Source organism: Octodon degus, unplaced genomic scaffold (assembly GCF_000260255.1).
Source record: "Octodon degus isolate 3935 unplaced genomic scaffold, OctDeg1.0 scaffold00339, whole genome shotgun sequence".
Classification (NCBI taxonomy): Eukaryota; Metazoa; Chordata; class Mammalia; order Rodentia; family Octodontidae; genus Octodon; species Octodon degus.
The window spans coordinates 291,180-308,742 of record NW_004524915.1 but is presented as its reverse complement, the minus strand read 5'-3'; the positions used below and the strand labels follow the sequence as shown (position 1 = coordinate 308,742).

The following is a 17,563-nucleotide window of genomic DNA, read 5'->3' as shown; positions in this document are numbered from 1 at the left end:
CTCGCTCAGGATGCCTTAAGGGCAGGTCTGGTAAGGCATGAGGATCTGGGGATCGAACCACAGAATTCTGAGCCTGACTACTTTGCTTAAGCAGGCTCCTTTTCTAATTTGGAATCAAAGTAATAATCAAATTGATAAAATTAGCTCTCACACTTTTTAATTTTGTGGAAAAATGTAATTAATACTGTCTTCCAGGAGTTAGTGACAGTGTAGGGTAGAGTATGTGTGGCTGTAAAGATTTAACGTGACTTTTGTGGTGGTAGAGTTGTTCCTCTTTTGTTGTTTGTTGGCAGCCCTGGGGATTGGACTCAGGGCCTTCACATTGAACTTCATCCCTACCCCTTTTTATTTTGTATTTGAGACAGAGTCTGGCTAAATTGCCATGGCTGTACTTAAACTTGTGAACCTCTTTCCTCAGCCTTCAGTGTGCTGAGATTAAAGGCACGTACCACCACATCCAGCATGGAGCTACATCTCGACTGGCATTGCTTTACACGAACCTACACACATGCCACCATAACACAGAACCACAGACGCAGATGGCACAGTGTCAGTTTACAAACACTGCTCTACAATTCTGCTAGACCGAAGTGGGGAAAAGTACCTGAAGATACAAGGGACCCCCCCACTTGTTCTGTGTTTCTGTAAATTCTGCGTCTGCTCGCCCTCCATGCGTCACAGGGTCAGCTATATCAAAAACCTTGCTTATCTTCTGTGTTCTAATGTTCTGACATACCTCGTTGACTGGGGAGAGATTCGGCCAGGGCATATTTAGAAAAGGCACAGTCTTAGCCTAGCAGCATTCCTCTGATACGTAATTAATCTATCCAAACCACACAGCCCCATCCGTCTCCTGGATCACATTCTCGAACACCACACCAGTGCGCCTCTTCTCTGCATCACGCCAGGGCCAGGTGCCACGCAACAAGAAGCCACCCTTGCTATCCAGAGCCCGCCAGCACTGCCCTAATTAGCCACCCCCAAACTGTTTCCCTGGTCTGCTTTACTTTCTCCACAGAAACCTCAACACAGTGATGGCCCATGCTTTTCCCTTGATCCTTCGCCTCCTGCCCAGGCCTAGACCAGTTCCTGTGTGGCCCTTCTCACAGGAAATAGAAATTATAAAACATTCTTGTCTTGTTTTATTTGTTTCTTTGTTTGATTTGGTTTTTGGTTTTTTGAGACAGGGTCTTACTCTGGCTGGCCTTGAACTCACAGCAATCCTGCTTCAGACTCCCAAGTTCTGGGATGACAGGTATGCACCACTGCACTCAGCTAAAGACATGAAGTTAAACAACCACCATGCCCACTGAAAAACCTCCCTTCAGTGGTGTCTGCCTCTCTGTGTGCTCAGGCACTCCCACAAATTAAACTCCTTTGGAGGCAAGTGATATACTTTCAAACTATTTCTGTATCCAGCTGTAAATCAATAATTACTTTAAAATAAAGTTTTATAAAGCTGCAATGAATTGGGCAGATTTCATGCTTTTGAAGTTTCCTGGAATAAGTGGGATCATTCTAGATTACAAAATGGTAAAACTCAAGTGTTCAAGCCACTGGTTTGTACTCTATTGAAAAAGAGGAAGGTCTTTAATTACTACATAAGTTTAAATTAAATGATCTTCAATTTTTCTGTTTATTTCTGAACATATTTTTTTAAATGTTTTTTCACGGCCAGGGAGATGGCTCAGTGGAAAAAGCGCTTCCCTGGCAAGAGCAAGAGTTCAATCCCTGATTCCACAAAAAAAAAAAAAAAAAAAAAAAAAAAAAAAAAAAAAAAAAAAAAAAAAAAAAACCTTTTTTCAAAAATGTATCCATTTTGTTTCAGTTTCCAAAACCAAGATGTCTTAGTGAACCTTTTCTCATTACTGAGATAATACCCAACACTCAACATTAAAGGAGCAAAGGTTTATTTGGCTCACAGTAGAGGTTTCAGCTCATAGTTGGCCGGCTCCGAGGCAGGGTGGCACAGCAGAGGAGAGACTCTCCATGGCAAGCAGGGCAGGCAGAAGACAGCAAGCAACAAGCAAGCAGGACTAGTAGTTTCTTTTTGTCCTGGTATATTCTACCTAGACTACCAGCCCAGCAGGTAGCACTCACCTGCCACAACAAGGCCAAACCCATCAGTGGACAGAGTTTGTAATCACACACCCTTACGCCCAGCATCACACACTCCAGATCCAGCCACCTTCAGAAAGCCCCCTCAGACTGCATGGGGCTTCGGGGGACACTTAGACACCAGCCATAACACCATATATGTACTTTTATTTTCTCATTTTTTAAACTTTTTATTTGTGTCTTGTCTCATTTGTCTTCCGGCAGTCTTGCCTGAAGTCTCCCTAACAATCAACTTTCAGTTTTGCTAATCTTGGTTTTCTTTAACTTTTTCTTCTATTCTGATTTGCATTCCTTTCTGTCCTGCTTTATTATGTCCTTATTGTTTCCTTCAGATTGATCTGTTTCTCTTTCTTAAATTCATTGAGTTGAGTGCTACCACAAGTGTTTTCAACCTTTCTTGCTTCCTGTCACATAGTAGACAGGAAATTCCCTCTAAGTAAATTCCCTCCAAATCCTGCTTTTCCTGCACCTCCCATACTTTTGTTGTCATCCAGTTTTAATTCTGTGTATATTTATTTTTACTTTTGCAGCATCACCCTTTGAACATGCTTCTATGGTAATATGATACACCATTTCCATATGGACAAAGTTCTGCTCTTCACTTTCCTTGTCATTTTGAACACTGGTATCCGTCTGACTGCCTTTCCTTCTGGAGGGCTTTAGAATTTCCTTTTTGCATTTAATGTTCTTTTCAGCCTGTCCCAACAGGTACATACTCAGGTGTAAATTTTCTTTAAATTTTTCTTTTTGACCTAGCATTCTGAAGAACCCTTTTAATATGCCATCGTTTGTCCTTCTTTAATTCTGGAGAAAGTGTTGTCATCATTGGTTCAAACAGATTCTTCCTTCTGTTGGAATTGTTGTATTTCCCCTTCTGGTTCCTATTCTCCAACCGTGGTACTTCCTTCCAAATCGCTAGTGTTTGTTTTTGACTGTCTCTTTACCCTACATGACTTCTGCCTCACCAAGTTTTCCAGGCCTCTGTCCAGCTTATAATTTATTCTATTTGTTGCATTTTATCTCAATTGTGATATCTGTACCATCTTCAGTATTTAACAGTTCCTCTAGACTTTTCATATTTGCTTGTGCTGCCTTGTGTTGCCAATACTCTCTCTCATCCCTTTCATTACATTTATTCTGCTTACTTTAATTTGCTGATGGCCTGTCCCTTTCTGCACTTCCGCCTCACATCGTACCCATTTTACTCAGGTGGCCACCACACCTTTACCTGTCTGTCCCTCGGGTTGTGGCTGTGCACTCTTATTCCCCATCTGGCGAATGGTGCTGAGGGGAGTGAAGGTTCCCTGACCCCAGCGTGTGTCCCTCAGGGATTTAAGGAGTGTGCGGAAGAGACTACAAGCTTTGGGGAGAAAGCCCAGGCCCACACAACCACTGTGACCCCATTTCCTGCTTTTCTGAGCAACTCTCTGAGGTGGGATTTTCTCTCAAACTCTTTGAAAGCGATGGCACCAAGATGATAGTGCACTGACACTGTGACCCAACAGCCCCGAGGGCAGAGGACAGAAGGACAAATGATTGGAGTTGAATGCCCAGAAAGACCCCTCAGTGCTTGGGGGCTGGACTAGGCCCTTCAGGGAGCGCCTTTGCCTGGTGCCGCCCTGCTGCGGCAGCAGATTTCCTTCCCAGTGCAATGAGGGCCTATGATTTCCCAGGCCAGCTGGCACAGGATCACACAGATTGCTGGACCCCATCCCAAAGTTTCTAATTCAGTCACTCAGGGGTGGGCAGAGAGTTTGTATTTTACAAGGTACTCAAGTGATGCTGCTATTGTCATGGAGACCACATTTTGAGAAATGCTGTGTAGCTGGTGACACACACAGACATTCACACCCACCTTGACACCCAAATGTGTACACACGTACACATTGCACAGCTACACACCCACACAGACCCCAGGTGACAGTCTGCAGGACCCCACAGGCCTGGCATCTTTTTCCTCATGGATGCTTCTCTTTTCTCTACTGACTCCAGCATTGTTTTAACAAAAGAAAATAGTTTGGGAAACGGAAAGTAGCTCTGGCTAATTCATTATCGTATCCATGGCTTCTTCCTTGTGGGACCTGATTTGCCATTCCTTATACCTATCTCATTTGAACTGAAATGTCTTTAATTTTGTGAATGAGAATTAGCTTTAAGAACAATGTAAGAGGTATGAAGTTGGAGTCTCCTTGAAGCTTATTATATAGACATTCCTCACTGAATGGCTGAACTTTGGTCTTGCAACTAAGTCAGTATGTGGGTTGGTCACTAAATGAGAAGCTGTACATAGTATATACATAACAATAGTCAGAACAAAGGAAATTCCACCTTGATAGTCTTGCTTTTATTTGCATAACTCTTACATGCAGTATTTTAATGTATAACAAACATAAAGCTTCAGTACTGAGCTGTAAAATCAGCAAAAAGTATTACAGTATCATATAAACAAGATGAGCTGTACAAAACAAAAGACACTGAAGGTCTGTGAACAAGATGAATAGAACTGTACAAAAAGAAATGACTAGTGGTAGGTCCGAACAACACGCCCTGGTTGTAAGCCTGGATGGCCCTTAAAGAGGCAGGTCATCCAGCAAGGAATATTTGAACACGAGCCATTGGACCTCCTTTTCTTAAACTTGTGTGGCCAGACAGTTGCCGCCAGAACTCAGCAAGATCTGTGCACCATGACAGCTAGCACAGGAGGCCTAGATATGCTGGGCTTGATGCAAAGTACTCTCTGTGCACCATCGCACTTAACCCTCACAGAACTCTGTGAGATTGCAAGATACGTAACAACTTTAGTCACAACTTGAGTCATATTAGGAAGTGGAAGGGCAAAGGAGAAAACTGAGGCCCAGGGCATAACCCTCATTATTGTTTATGATTGGTTCTCTGATCTTCCTATCCTTCATGTCATGAATCTAAGTGCCAGCAAGAACCAGAGCTGTGCGCCCAGACTCCTAGTAAAGATCAGAACTGGGTATTCAGGCCCAGTTGCACCTGCACCCACAGCCTCTTACCTGTAAAATAGATCAACAGGCTCTGCTTTGACTTACCAGTTTGGTAGCCAGGTCCTTCCACATCACTAAAGATGATGATGAAGCTTCCTTCAAGTGGGCAGAGAGAAAACCCCAAAGATGGTTTGTTAAAACTTCCCAGCTCCCCTTTGCTTGTGCCTGTGTTTGTCTTCACCACCATGATTAAGTTCCTAAAACTCAGATTGAGAGAACTGCCTTCTGCTCACAACTATTTTTGAAACTCTACATTATTTGGAAAACCTCCTGGCTGTGATTGCCCAAATGTTCTGCTGGCTGTTTGTAGCCAGCCATCATTTAGTTTAAACTAAGTCACAAAGACTTGCCATGCACTTCTTCTCTTAGACTCTTCAAAGTACCATGAGCAAAGTTAAAAGGAAAGGAGAAGACATCAGGACATATATCTAACTCTTACAAATTAATAGTTTTTTTTCTTTAAAAAAAAATTAATGAAACTGACTTAAAAACTACAAAAGAGTGTGCTGTGCCAGCCCCACCCCCAGGGCGTGATGAGACTGCTATTGAGACAGGGCATGGGGGCACACACCTGTAATCCCACCACTTAGGAGGCTGAACACAGGTGGATCACTGTGAGTCTGATCTACATAGTGAGACCCTGTAGACCTTGTACTAAAAATTGAATAAATAAATACACAAAAGATATCAACAAGAAACACTTGAAGAAGGGGAGCCAAAGGACCAATAAATGCACTACAGCTGTTTGGCCCATAAGTAAACAACAACTGCACAGCACAGTTTATACCCATCTGATTCGTTAAAATTTAGAAAGTCGACACAAGCACAGGTAAGAACAGGAAGAGAAGGGGCTGGAGACATAGCTCAGTGGCATAAGAAGAAAAGATAGTCCTCTCAGTTTGGCTTCCTGGAAGCCATTCTTCTTCCTAACATAACAAGTAAGTTTTCTTCGGGAGAATTATCACTCCTCAACAGTGTGAAACCTTGGCAAAAAGTTGGTGTTCTCTCATTTCAGAGGCTGACACGTTCCCTGAAGTATGGGCTTCCAACCTGCCTACCCCCTCACTATGAGAGGAAGTTCACCCCCGCCTGGAAGTTGAAGGGTATGAGACAAGGCCCAGTGCCTTGCATACTCGTCAATTGCCTGGCGTTGGCCCACTGCGCATGGGTGTTGGTGTGGAGAGTCTACAGGCCCAACAGGGCCAGAGACAACACCTCTCACCCCCTTCACCATCCTGTAGTCTGCCCCATTGCCTGCCAATAGCTTCCCTTTAAAGCAAAGTTGCCAGAGTTGGTACCTATGGTTTAACAAGGATCCCTCCCTGATTGGCCTAGTACTCAAAACTTCAGTATTTCAGAATCTACCCCAGAGAAGCACACAAGTACACACATTGCAAGATGCTCATAACAGCAATGCTTGTAATGGCCCCAAATAGGGCAGCCTATTAGGTTAAACTATATGGAAAAAACTTTTTTCTTTGAGACAGGGTCTCACTACATAGTTCAGGCTGGACTTGAACTCACTGCATAGCCCAGGCTGGCCTCAAATTGAAAGCAATCCTCTTGCCTCAGCCTCCTGAATGCTGGGATTAGAGCCATGTGCCCCCATGCCACTGAAAATAACATTTTATAGATCAAACCAGTTTAATGTCAGCAATTTCAATTAGTTCAACCTTACAATAGTTTAATAAGCAGTGGGGCTCTCATATTTCCAATACTGTGCAAAGACAAAGAGAGGTAAACCTTACCATCAAAACATGTTTAAGAATAATAAATATAGAATATAAAGCTATATCTTTCCAGTAGATAATTATATGCAAAAAGTAAAGAGAAAGCTCTTGGAAATACTAGAAAACTCACACCTCTTTGACAATAATTGTTACCCAGGAAGGGGACTGGTGTTTGAATGACAGTAAAGAAAAAAAGTCTTGAGATTTGTCTGTAGTGTCTAGATTTATTTACAGTATGAAGAGATTAGTATATCAGTTATATATAAAAATTCTAAACAAAACATTAATGTATTTTCTGAACCCTTCCATGGCACCCAGTCACCTAGAGCAGGCACGGCACATGATGGCCCTGCAGCTCTTGTATGGAAGGTTTTGTGGAAGATAGGCCCACAGATTTGTTTTCTTATTGTCTCAGCTGCTTTTGCACGAATAGCCCAGCAGTTACACCAGTGACTGTAGAGAAAAACATTGCAGCCCTCCTGCTCAATGCTATGTGTGGTTCTCGGTCCTGATGAGTATTAGACTCCCCTGAGGTACCCCCTCCCAAAAGTGGCGATCACACCCAGAGCCTTCTCACTGAAGCAAAATCCCAGCTCTTCTTTAGTTTTTTTTATTCTGAGACAGGATCTCATTAAGTCAATGCATTGCCCAGGCTGCGCTCAAATCTGTGATCTCTCCGCCTTAGCCGTCCAGCATGCGGGATTAAAGCTCTGGGCTCCCAAAACCTAACTGGTCAAGCATGGGGCTTGAGCAGGATTTCCCAGGGGATTTTCATGTGCTTCCAGGTTTGACCTTTTGGATGAATCCCAGATTCCTGGGCACATCACAAGAGGCCGTTCATGTCCTGAGTCTCCTGCAGGCAGGCTGCCCGGCCCCTCTCCCCATTTCCTCTGCTTGCTCATAAGAGTGTAGCAGGCCCGCACTTGTCTGTCTTTCTGCCTGGGTTTTCCCTCCTCCTGCTGGCTGGCAGGTGCTGGCTCATCCCTTGAGTCTAGGCAGGAGGATGGTCTCCCCCAGGAAAGTTCAGACTTGCTCAGTGCTGCACACAGAAAGGCACATCACCATGTCCCTGTCTCTGTCTCGTGGGGGCAGGGTTGGGCACACCATGCCTTAGTTACTGTACTTTCTCAGAGAAGGCGTTCAGTGAACACTTGCTGAATTAAGTGATGATAAAATTATCTCAGATGCTCTACACCCAGTGTCACCAAGGTATTTTGAAGTCTGTGTCTGAAAAACAAGACATTCACTGGATGCGTTTATTACAAATAATCATGTAATTTTCAAGTTATCTTCCTGGTCAGTGACTGGGCATGCCAAACTCCATAGCCTAAAGCTGAAGGGCTTGGGATTGCAACAGTTAAAGGAAACAAACAAAAGAGGGGTCAAGCTTGACTTTCTCCTTTCATAAAACTCTGAAGGGTACTTGTAGAAAGGTATCTAGTTCCTCTTTTAAGAAGATTAGATTCTATTTCTCTTTCCAAACAGTATTTGCTTGGAAAACTGGTTGCATTTATGACTTTCTTACTACGCTTATTTTATGTGTTACACAAATTTTGCAAATCTCATTTACTTCTGTCTGCTTTTGAGCTCGAATGGACAAGATGCCGTTCTCCAGGCTGGTTCCCAATTAGTTTCTGCCAAGCACAGAAGAGATTGCAGGGCGTGAGTACCATCCAAATCAAAATGCATTGTGCTTGTCATGGTGGTGCGACAGAATAAACTAATGACTAAATGCACCTGCCACTTCAAATTGCACAGCAGTTGTTCCTGGTTTTCATTTTCGAAAGATGAAAAACAACTTGTTTTAATTTTGGCCAGCTAATTGGCATACAAATGTATCTCACATGGCGGCAATGATGTATGGCTATTTAAAATGTATAGTTGATTAATTTCTGGGCTTGAATGGAGAAAAAGTCTCGGTCAACTGTCTTCTATTTGAAAATGTGACTGATGATGGGCTACGGCTCAGCGGTAGAGTGCTTGCCTAGAATGCACAGGGTCCTGCTTTCAAGCCCCACCTGGGGTAGGGGGAGGGTAGGAAGGACATAAAGGACGTACACTATGAAGATTAAGACAGAAGAAGCTGTCGCAGTGCTAGGCTGGAAACAAAGCCTGACAGAAATGACCATTTTCAGCATTAACAGCAAATATTCATTAAGTACCTACAGGCTTTTGTTTTGCTCTACTAGAGATTTTTAAAACTAGAATTGGATAACCCTTGCCCTGCTGTTGGCACTTTGTGACGTGCATGTAAATCCTGACAATCTGGTGCTGGAGATTTGGGATGACAAAGAGGTCTGAACACACTCTCAACTAATTTCCCAGTCTGGGAAGCAAGATCTCTGCCGACACCTCTGGCAGTACGCTCTGTATCTGCTCAACTATTAGTCTTAGACTCACAGAAAAGAAAATTGTGTGTGCTTGTTTCCTGTGAGAACTACGAAGGATTTCCGCAGACTTTGTGACTTAAAAAAAAAAAGGCAAAAAAAAAAAAAAAACTGTTTTCTCACAGTTCCAGAGGCCAGAAGTCCAGAGTCTGCTACCGCAGAGGCAAAGGGGCTGTGCTCCCGCAGGGGGCTCGGGTGCCTTGGTGCCTCCTCCCTTCCGGCGGCTCCTGGCCTCCTTAGCTTGCAGCCACTTGGGTCTCTGTGGTCGCATCACCCTGGGGTGTGTGTCACATTTCCTTCTGCTTTGCTCTTTTCAAGGCACATCTGGCTGCATCTGGGGCCCCCCTGGATCATCACATCATCTCAAGATCCTTAACCATATTTTGCAAAGATGCTGTTTCCATATCAAGTAAAATAAACAAAATCCAGAAACTAGGACACAGACATCTTTTGGGAGGGTGTCTATGGCAACAACGTGAATGTTTGATATCCAACAAACCCAGAAATTTCCGTGGAGTGTATCATATCAGCCTCTCTCTAATAGCAGATTTTTTTGGTCTCTGAATCTTTTAATTCCCGAGTCCAGACCAGTGGAGGTCAGAACAGGCCCGACAGGCTGACAGCTGGCTGGGAAAAGAGGCCATGTGTCCAGAGACTGAAATTAAGTAGAAGATCCACCGACTACCGGTGACAAAAAACAAAGGCAAAGGCAGGGACCAATGACCGGTGCCCACACATGTGTTGTTTACCTGCCAACTGCCTCCTCTGCAGTTAGCAGGGGTTGTAGGCTTTGGATTCCAAGAGAGAAGATGAGACACAGAGACAGCACAGAAAGTCATCTTGAGACCAGGCATGGTAGTGCGCGCCTGTAATCCCAGTGCTGAGGAGGCTGAAAACAGGAGAAAGACTAGAGCCAAGCTGTGTAGTGAGACCCTGTAGCAAATGCATCAGTCAGTCAATCAGTCATCTCCCCAGAAGAGAAAAGACAAAGTCAGAGAGGAGTGCTCAGAGCAGGCAGTGCGGCATCTTGACCACACTTGGACTCAGGGACTTGATCCAGGAGTTTAAAGGGTTAAGAAAGCTTGAGCGCAATGTAGCCTGGGGGAAGATTTCAAGGATGTTAAGAGCTGAGAAAAAAACAGGAAATAAAAATCTTCGCAGGCAGCTTGGGAACAGTGGCTGGCCTTCCTCCCCCATCCTTCTGTCTAGAGGAATAAAGTGCAGGAAAATGCACAGTCACGTGAAGCCAGGATGCCACGCTGGGCAGAGCAGAATTAGAATTCCGTGTGCGCGGCTTCCTCGGCAAAGCCCTGCTGCAGACAGTCAGGCATGGGTCACTGAGCAAGCGCTGCATGTGGATGTGCCGCATCTCAGGGAAGATGAGGCCCATGCCCTCCCCAAGGCCAGCTCGCTTATTTTTTCCATCCCAAATAATCGGGCAGGCTTTTGATTCTAAGCAATGTATTTGAGAGGCCACTGAACTCTATGTTCATTTCTGTATTAATTTTCCAGAGTTGTACTAACAAACTGGTGGCTTAAAAACAATAGAAATTTATTCTCTCTGTTCTGGAAACCAGAAGTCTGAAATCAAGGGCTGGCAGAGCTGGTCCCTTCTGGAGGTTGTGGGCGTGAGTCTGTTCCTGCCTCTCTTGGCTCCCTCTGGCTGCCAGCAGCCCTCTGCTTCCTTTGCTTGCAGATGCAGCGCTCCCACCCCCGCCCGCACACTCTGTGGCATTCTGCCTGTGTGCCTGTCTGTGTTCGGACTTCCCTCGATGAAGGACATGCTCACTGGGTTAGAGCCTGCCCTAAGCTAGCAACACCTCATCTTAATTTGATTGCCTGCAAAGTACCAAGTAAGGGCACATCCACAGTATTAAGCCAGACGATTAAGGTACCAACAAATCTTCTTGAGGACAGTTCAACACACAAGACTCTCCGAGTAGATAGTATCACAGTTATACTGATGGAAAGGACGTACAACATACTGCAGTCATTCTCTAGGGGGGCCATAGCGAAATGCCTCACGTGGGGTGCCTTAAACACGAGAACTCACGGCCTTGCAGACCTAGAGGCTGTCATATCCAAGCGCAGAGTGCAGCCAGCACTGCTTTCTTCTCAGGCTGCTCTCCTTGGCTTCCAGAAGGCTGCCTCATGGTCGTGTGTGTCCTCATATGGTCTTCCTGGGACGTGGGTCTGTGTCCTAATCTCCTCTTTCATAAGGGCACCTGTCATTGCATTAGGGCCTTCTCTACTCATCCTTTAAACTTAAATTATCAGTATCTGTCTGTCTGTCTGTATATCTGTCTGCCTGCCTGCCTGCTTGCTTTTATACTAAAGATATAATCCAAGGCCTTTGCATTTAACTACATCCCCAACCCCTTCTTTTACTTTTTATTTTGAGACAAAGTCTCACTAAAGGGCTGGTGAGATGGCTCAGTGGTCTAAAGCACCTACTTAGAACAAGCTAAGCAAAAGCACAGGGTCCGCGGTTCAATCCCCAGCACCACATGCCACCCAGCCCCGCCCCCTGGTGGGCTGAGCTGCCCACACACAAAATTAATTAATTAATTAATTAATTTAAAAAAAAAAAAAACAAAGTCTCACTAAATTGCTAAATTGCCTAGGCTGGGCTCAATCCTCCCAGAATCCTGAGGATTACAGGTCTGTGCCAACAGACTCAGTTTAATTATATCTTTAAAGATCTTATTTCTGGTCCAGACAGATAGCTCAGTGGTCTAAGCACCTGCCTGGCAAATGGAGGGACCTGGGATATATCCCAGAAGCACATGCCATGCCAGCCCTGCCCCCGGCCCGCTAAGCCGGCCTCCAAGACTGGGCATGGTGGCACACACCTATAATCCCCATGCTGGGAAGGCTGAAACAGGAGGATCATTATGAGTCCGAGCTGCATAGGGAAAGCCTGTACCAAATACATAATAAATAAATAAATATCCTATTTCTATATGCTGAGATATTGGTGTGAGGACTTAGAATTTAGTACATCAAATTCAGGCAGAACATACACATAATGCACATAATGAAATCTACAAGAATCTTCATATACAAACAGTTCATTGATTCTCACAAAGTACTTTTGCTAGGGGTGTGTGTGTGTGTGTGTGTGTGTGTGTGTGTGTGTGTTTTGGCCAGACCCTTTTATCTATAACCAATTTATGGTTTCAATAGACCAATAATATAATCCCAACATAAATATTGGTATTTCTGTTGCCTTAATGAGTACTACTATTGTGACATAAGAAAGACATGTGTCAGCACTATACACATTGGTCCATGACGTAAGAAACCGCCATGGGGAGTCAGATGGCAGTCTGAATGCTGCAAAATATTTCTCCATATTTCTGTGGCATTGACAGTGTGATGCCTACTGCTATTACACAACTTTGTTCAATTTGCATATTCCACAATGTCTCCAGTTCCTGAAATCCAAATAGCAGACCAAGCTACAAACCCCACTCACAGCAACTGCAAGACACCAATCTCACTGCTGACTCCTCATTCCCACTGTGCTGCTCCCAACTTTGGAGCTCGAAGGCCAAGCACAGTGGCCATTCCCACCGCTCCCAAGCAACAGGTTTAACAGCTTCAAGAGCACAGGCTGTAAAGGGCTAGACAGTGACAAGGGCTATGAGGTACTAACCCAAGATTCCAAAAAGGGGGAAGATCAAAACTAACAGGAATATTTAGCAGATTTTTTTCCCTGTTAAATTGGTAAACAACTGTTAGAAAGCAAATGAAAAGTACTGGACAAAAGGCAGACGTGGGGGCTCCGCACTAAACATCCCACCCACACAGACCCAGTCTCTAAAGAGCAGTCCTTCCCCTGCTCTACAGTGACTCCAATTCCTGCCTTCAAGACTGAACATCGCTGCATGCACTTTGAAGAGCCTTGCCCCTTATTCTTTGTTCCTTGGGTTTCTGCCTGTTATCTGCCTGTAAGGGTTATCATCTCTGTGTTTTGGGTTGGGGGTGGCATTTTAAAACAGTAATTATGTAATAATGTATTAAAAAGGCATAAAGAATTATATGAGCACCATGGTCCCATTGCTCAATTTAAAGCAAAGCTCAACCAATCACTTGAACTCTAGTGTGCCCACTCCCAAAGAACTGAACTTAGAGATTTTAATTTACAGGCTTTTCCCCCTTTTAATACTAGGGACTCAATCCAGGCCCTTCTGACTGAGCTATTTCTCCAACCCTTTAAATTTTCTTTTTTTATTTTGATACAAGGTCTCATCAAGTCACTAAGTTGTCCACTTTGAGCTCAAATTTGCCATCTTCCTGCCTCAGCCTCACAGAGCACAGGAATCACAGGCGTGCGTCATTGCTACAGCCTGCCCTCAGCACTTCTTAACATTTGAACTATGTGCATTTAGCAACAGCCAGCTTTGATTTGCATTGGTTTGCCAGGTATGGTGGAACAAGCCTAATCCCAGCACTCAGGAGGCTGAGGCAGGAAGATGATTGCAAGCTTGAGGCCAGTCTGGTCTACAAAGTGAGCTCAAGGCCAGGCTGAACTATATAGTGAGACCCTGTCTCAAAAAGAAAAAAAAGTTGCATTGTTTAAATTTAGCTGATGTATATAATCTGCAACATTCTCTTCTTCATAATATAACACTATGGGCTCTCTCAGTATTGGTATATTTTGGCTGCAGGGTTGGGTATTGTGTACTTGTTTCTTTCATTATTGCTTATGTTAGGCAAAGATCAAAAGTACAGCCTCAAGAATCAGGTTATGTACGCTCAAAACCTACCCCTATCACTTTGAGCAAGATCTTTCACATGGTGCTGGTCAGATAGCTCAGCAGATTAAAGCACCTGCTTAGGCAGATGCAGGGACCAAATTTTGATCCCCAGCATGCTGTGCTGGCCCCACCCCTGGGGCACACTGAGATCACAACTGAGACTAGGCCTGGGGGCGCACACCTATAATCCCAGTGCTTGGGAAGCTGAAAACAGGAGGATCATTACAAGTCCGATCTGTGTAGTGATATCTTGTAGACCCTGTATTAAATACATACACACACACACACACACACACACACACAAAGATCTTTCACATCTCTATATCTGGGTTTCCTCATTTATAATATAGATAACAAAAACTCTCCCAACCTCCTAAAACAGAAGCTTTGGAGCTACCCAAATCAACTCTTGCAGGGCTCACAAGGGTGCCTCCTGGTCGAAGCACTTACTACTGACTCTTGTTTTTCCATGCTGACTGCCAGAAAAACCATACCGAGAACTAAAGTCAAAACACATGCTGTGAGCAAAGAGCTCAGGCAAAATGTCAAGGCAGCAGCGCCAAGTTTTTTCTGGGGCATTAGAATGAAGATCGGGGGCTGGGATGATAGCTCAGTGGTCTAAGCGCTTGCCTGGGAAGCACATGGACCCAAGTTGTATCCCCAGTACCGCATACTGCGCCAGCCCTGCTGCATAGCCAGACTCTGTACCAAATAAATAAAAAGAAGACTGAAAAAAACATAGAATGAAGATCGTTTCCAACATCTACGGATAGACGTATTTACCTATTAAAATAAATTGATAACCCTCTACCATTTATATGTTACTCAATTCTTTCTTAAACCATTTATTTGAGCACTGTTTGTTTGTTTAAGAGTGGAGAAGGTTTTCTACTTTCAGGCTCCTACAGTAGGTGGAACGCGGGGCTGGTGGGTGGCTACAGTAACTTGTAAGGCAACAGCATTAGCAGGCCTGTGACTAACACTGACAACATGTGCTGCCACCTCGTTCCCAGAAAGCCCAGCCAGCAACCCACCTTCTGGAGTCTCTTGGACAGCTTATTTGGCCTGCATTTGTCACAATGTTCCCTATCAATATCACCAAGTGTTGTAGCAAAACATTACCAATTCCAAAATGGGACTCGAAGAAAATGGCTATTAAATTAATTGGATTTATATTTTACCACCATTTCATTAAATATCAGGGCATCTGATCCAGTGTAGAGTAGCAACTGCTTCAAGTCATGTGCTGTTTCGAGTTGCCCTCTATTAGATCAGAACTTTTATCCTTATGGCATATATTAAGCTACTAGGTATTTTGCAATAAAAAATAAAATAGTTCTGCATTATAAATGGGAATTGTTACCTCACTTTACCTGGTTTTGCAGAGACTTGTTACATACTTCCTTGTTAATGGTTTTCACTAGCACTAACAATGATGAATCATTCTCCTGAAGAAGTTATTCCTCTGTGGTGGGGATGTCCCTTTGTGCAGAAAAAGTATCTGTTCCTTCAGTTGTGAGAACGACTTTGGGAAACATTAAATAAAAGAACTGCAGGAGGGAGGCCTGATGGCACACATCTGTAATCCCAGCACCTCGGAGGCTGAGGAGGTGGATCATCATGAGTTTAAGGCCAGGCTGAACTAACATAAAACCAGTCTCAAAAATCAAACGAACAAAAACTTGCAGTTACCTGCAATCTCTATGTACCCCATCAAAGCAGCTTGGCTACGATCTCCCTGCTAGCCTGGCCAGGATCTTTACCACAACACTCCTCAGAATTTACTAGTATGCGTGTCATGGACGAGACTTTCCCCGTTGTCAAAAGCAGACTAAATGTCTAGAAGAAGAAATAAACCAAGCTATGTCACAGTGACGTCATCAACTTCGAGAACAAACAGCATCGCACAATCTAAGCAGTGCTTGAGAGGTCACTCCTCAGGAGACCCCTCTGGCTAGACTGACCACAGAGCCTCCTGCAATAGAAACCTCCCCCACCCCACTCGGCAGTTTGTAAGCTGAGGATCAGCTTCTCTTCCCTACTCAGTGCTGCGTTTTTGATTCTCACAAGTTTGTTGAGAATGCATGTAGCACAACACCAGACTTCCCTGTTCACCTACCAGGGCGCTAGGGAAGTCTACTTACTTCTCAGGGCGTATTCTTTAGGCTTCACTGAATTCAGATCAGAAAGGAATTCATCAGTATCTTGCATGCACTTGAGAGAAATGTTCCTTGTAGGAAAAACAAAAGATAATTGAAAAGAGAGCAGGCAAAAGAGTAAAGGGGAGCCCACCATTATCTCCCAAGCCATCAGAGCGAGCCTCCCTCCTTAGACAAAGGACCTTCTATTTATGAACCACTTGTCTCTAACGTGTTGGGGTAAATGTGACATTGCTCACTCCTTAATGAGCAGAGAGAAAAAACCATGCTTCCTCAGCCACCTGCAAAGCGGTGGAGATGAACAAACCATGGAAACCAATTTATATACAGCCCGCTATTGTTGAGTAAAATAGTGCCATGGATGTGGGGGCCGCCGACCACCTGGCTTGCTTTAGTGATGCAGATTAACATCACCAGCTAATATGGTGAGGCTTGGTTTTCTCTGGCTGGATGGTCTGGTCTATATCTCTGGCTTAGAAAAAAAATGCCCATGTGACACGGCAATATTGAATTTTCACTGGAGAATGATGGCAAAGCCCACTATGAAATGCTTAGATGAGCAATAGCAATGGAGACCTCTGTGCGCATCCAGTGGGTTGTGCATTTCAGCGTGTTTGCTGGACCTTGGAAGTGGTTTTGGCGTGACACAAAGGGGTGATCGCAGTAGGAAAAGTGCACATGCATTCTCACATGTGGGTGTGGGACACACATCCTGAGAGGAAGTGACACCAACAAAAGGCCACGACAAGAGATCTTACTTACTCTAAGGAACCACAAAACACATCAATCTGGATTTCTCACAGTGCACTTTATTCTTTTTCCAGAAAGGCTTTCTCTTTAAATAGTAACCTTTAGAACCTTTTCTACAGGATCCTATGGCTTTGCTGTGTCACCCAACCTCCTGAGCAGGGAGACTGCTTGACCCCAGAGGACAGGAATCAACCAAGTGTGTGCAAAAGGGGGATTCCCCAAAGACAGAAAAGTCTGCCCTGTTTTCACAGAAGCCAACATAGTCAAGCAAGACTGCTAAGGTTGTTGTCTAGTTGTCCCCACAAAGCCTCAGGCAGTCATGGGGTGGCCTCTCAAGTCTGTGATTGATTACTGTGGGTGTTGAGGCTGCACCTTGCCCTGGGGCAGGTAATTTGCATAACAATGTGGGGGGGAGAGAGGCTGGGTAGCTACGGGAGCTGCTGCCACTCCTTTGCTCTCTGCTCTTTGCCACCACCATGAAAGTTTGCTTTCTGCCATGTGCCACTCTGCCTTGGAGCCAGCTGAGTATGGACTGACACCTTCAGTAACTGTGAGCTAAATAAACCTTTCCTTCTTTCATTTTGGGTGTCAGGTATTTGTCCCAGCAATGACAGCAGAGTGACCGAGGCAAACACCATGACCCAT

The 17,563-nt window shown here is 44.4% G+C and overlaps 1 protein-coding gene across 1 annotated transcript in view; it reads right to left on the bottom strand.

The window, feature by feature from the left end:
* The window catches only part of LOC101565096 (O-acyltransferase like protein), a 58,097-nt gene extending 41,793 nt beyond the window's left edge, over window positions 1-16,304 (bottom strand). Inside the window, exon 1 of the mRNA XM_012513143.2 lies at window positions 16,154-16,304. Within this exon, the coding sequence (XP_012368597.2) occupies window positions 16,154-16,304 (151 nt within the window). The remainder of the gene's footprint in view (window positions 1-16,153) is intronic.
* Between the last annotated feature and the right edge of the window lie 1,259 nt (window positions 16,305-17,563).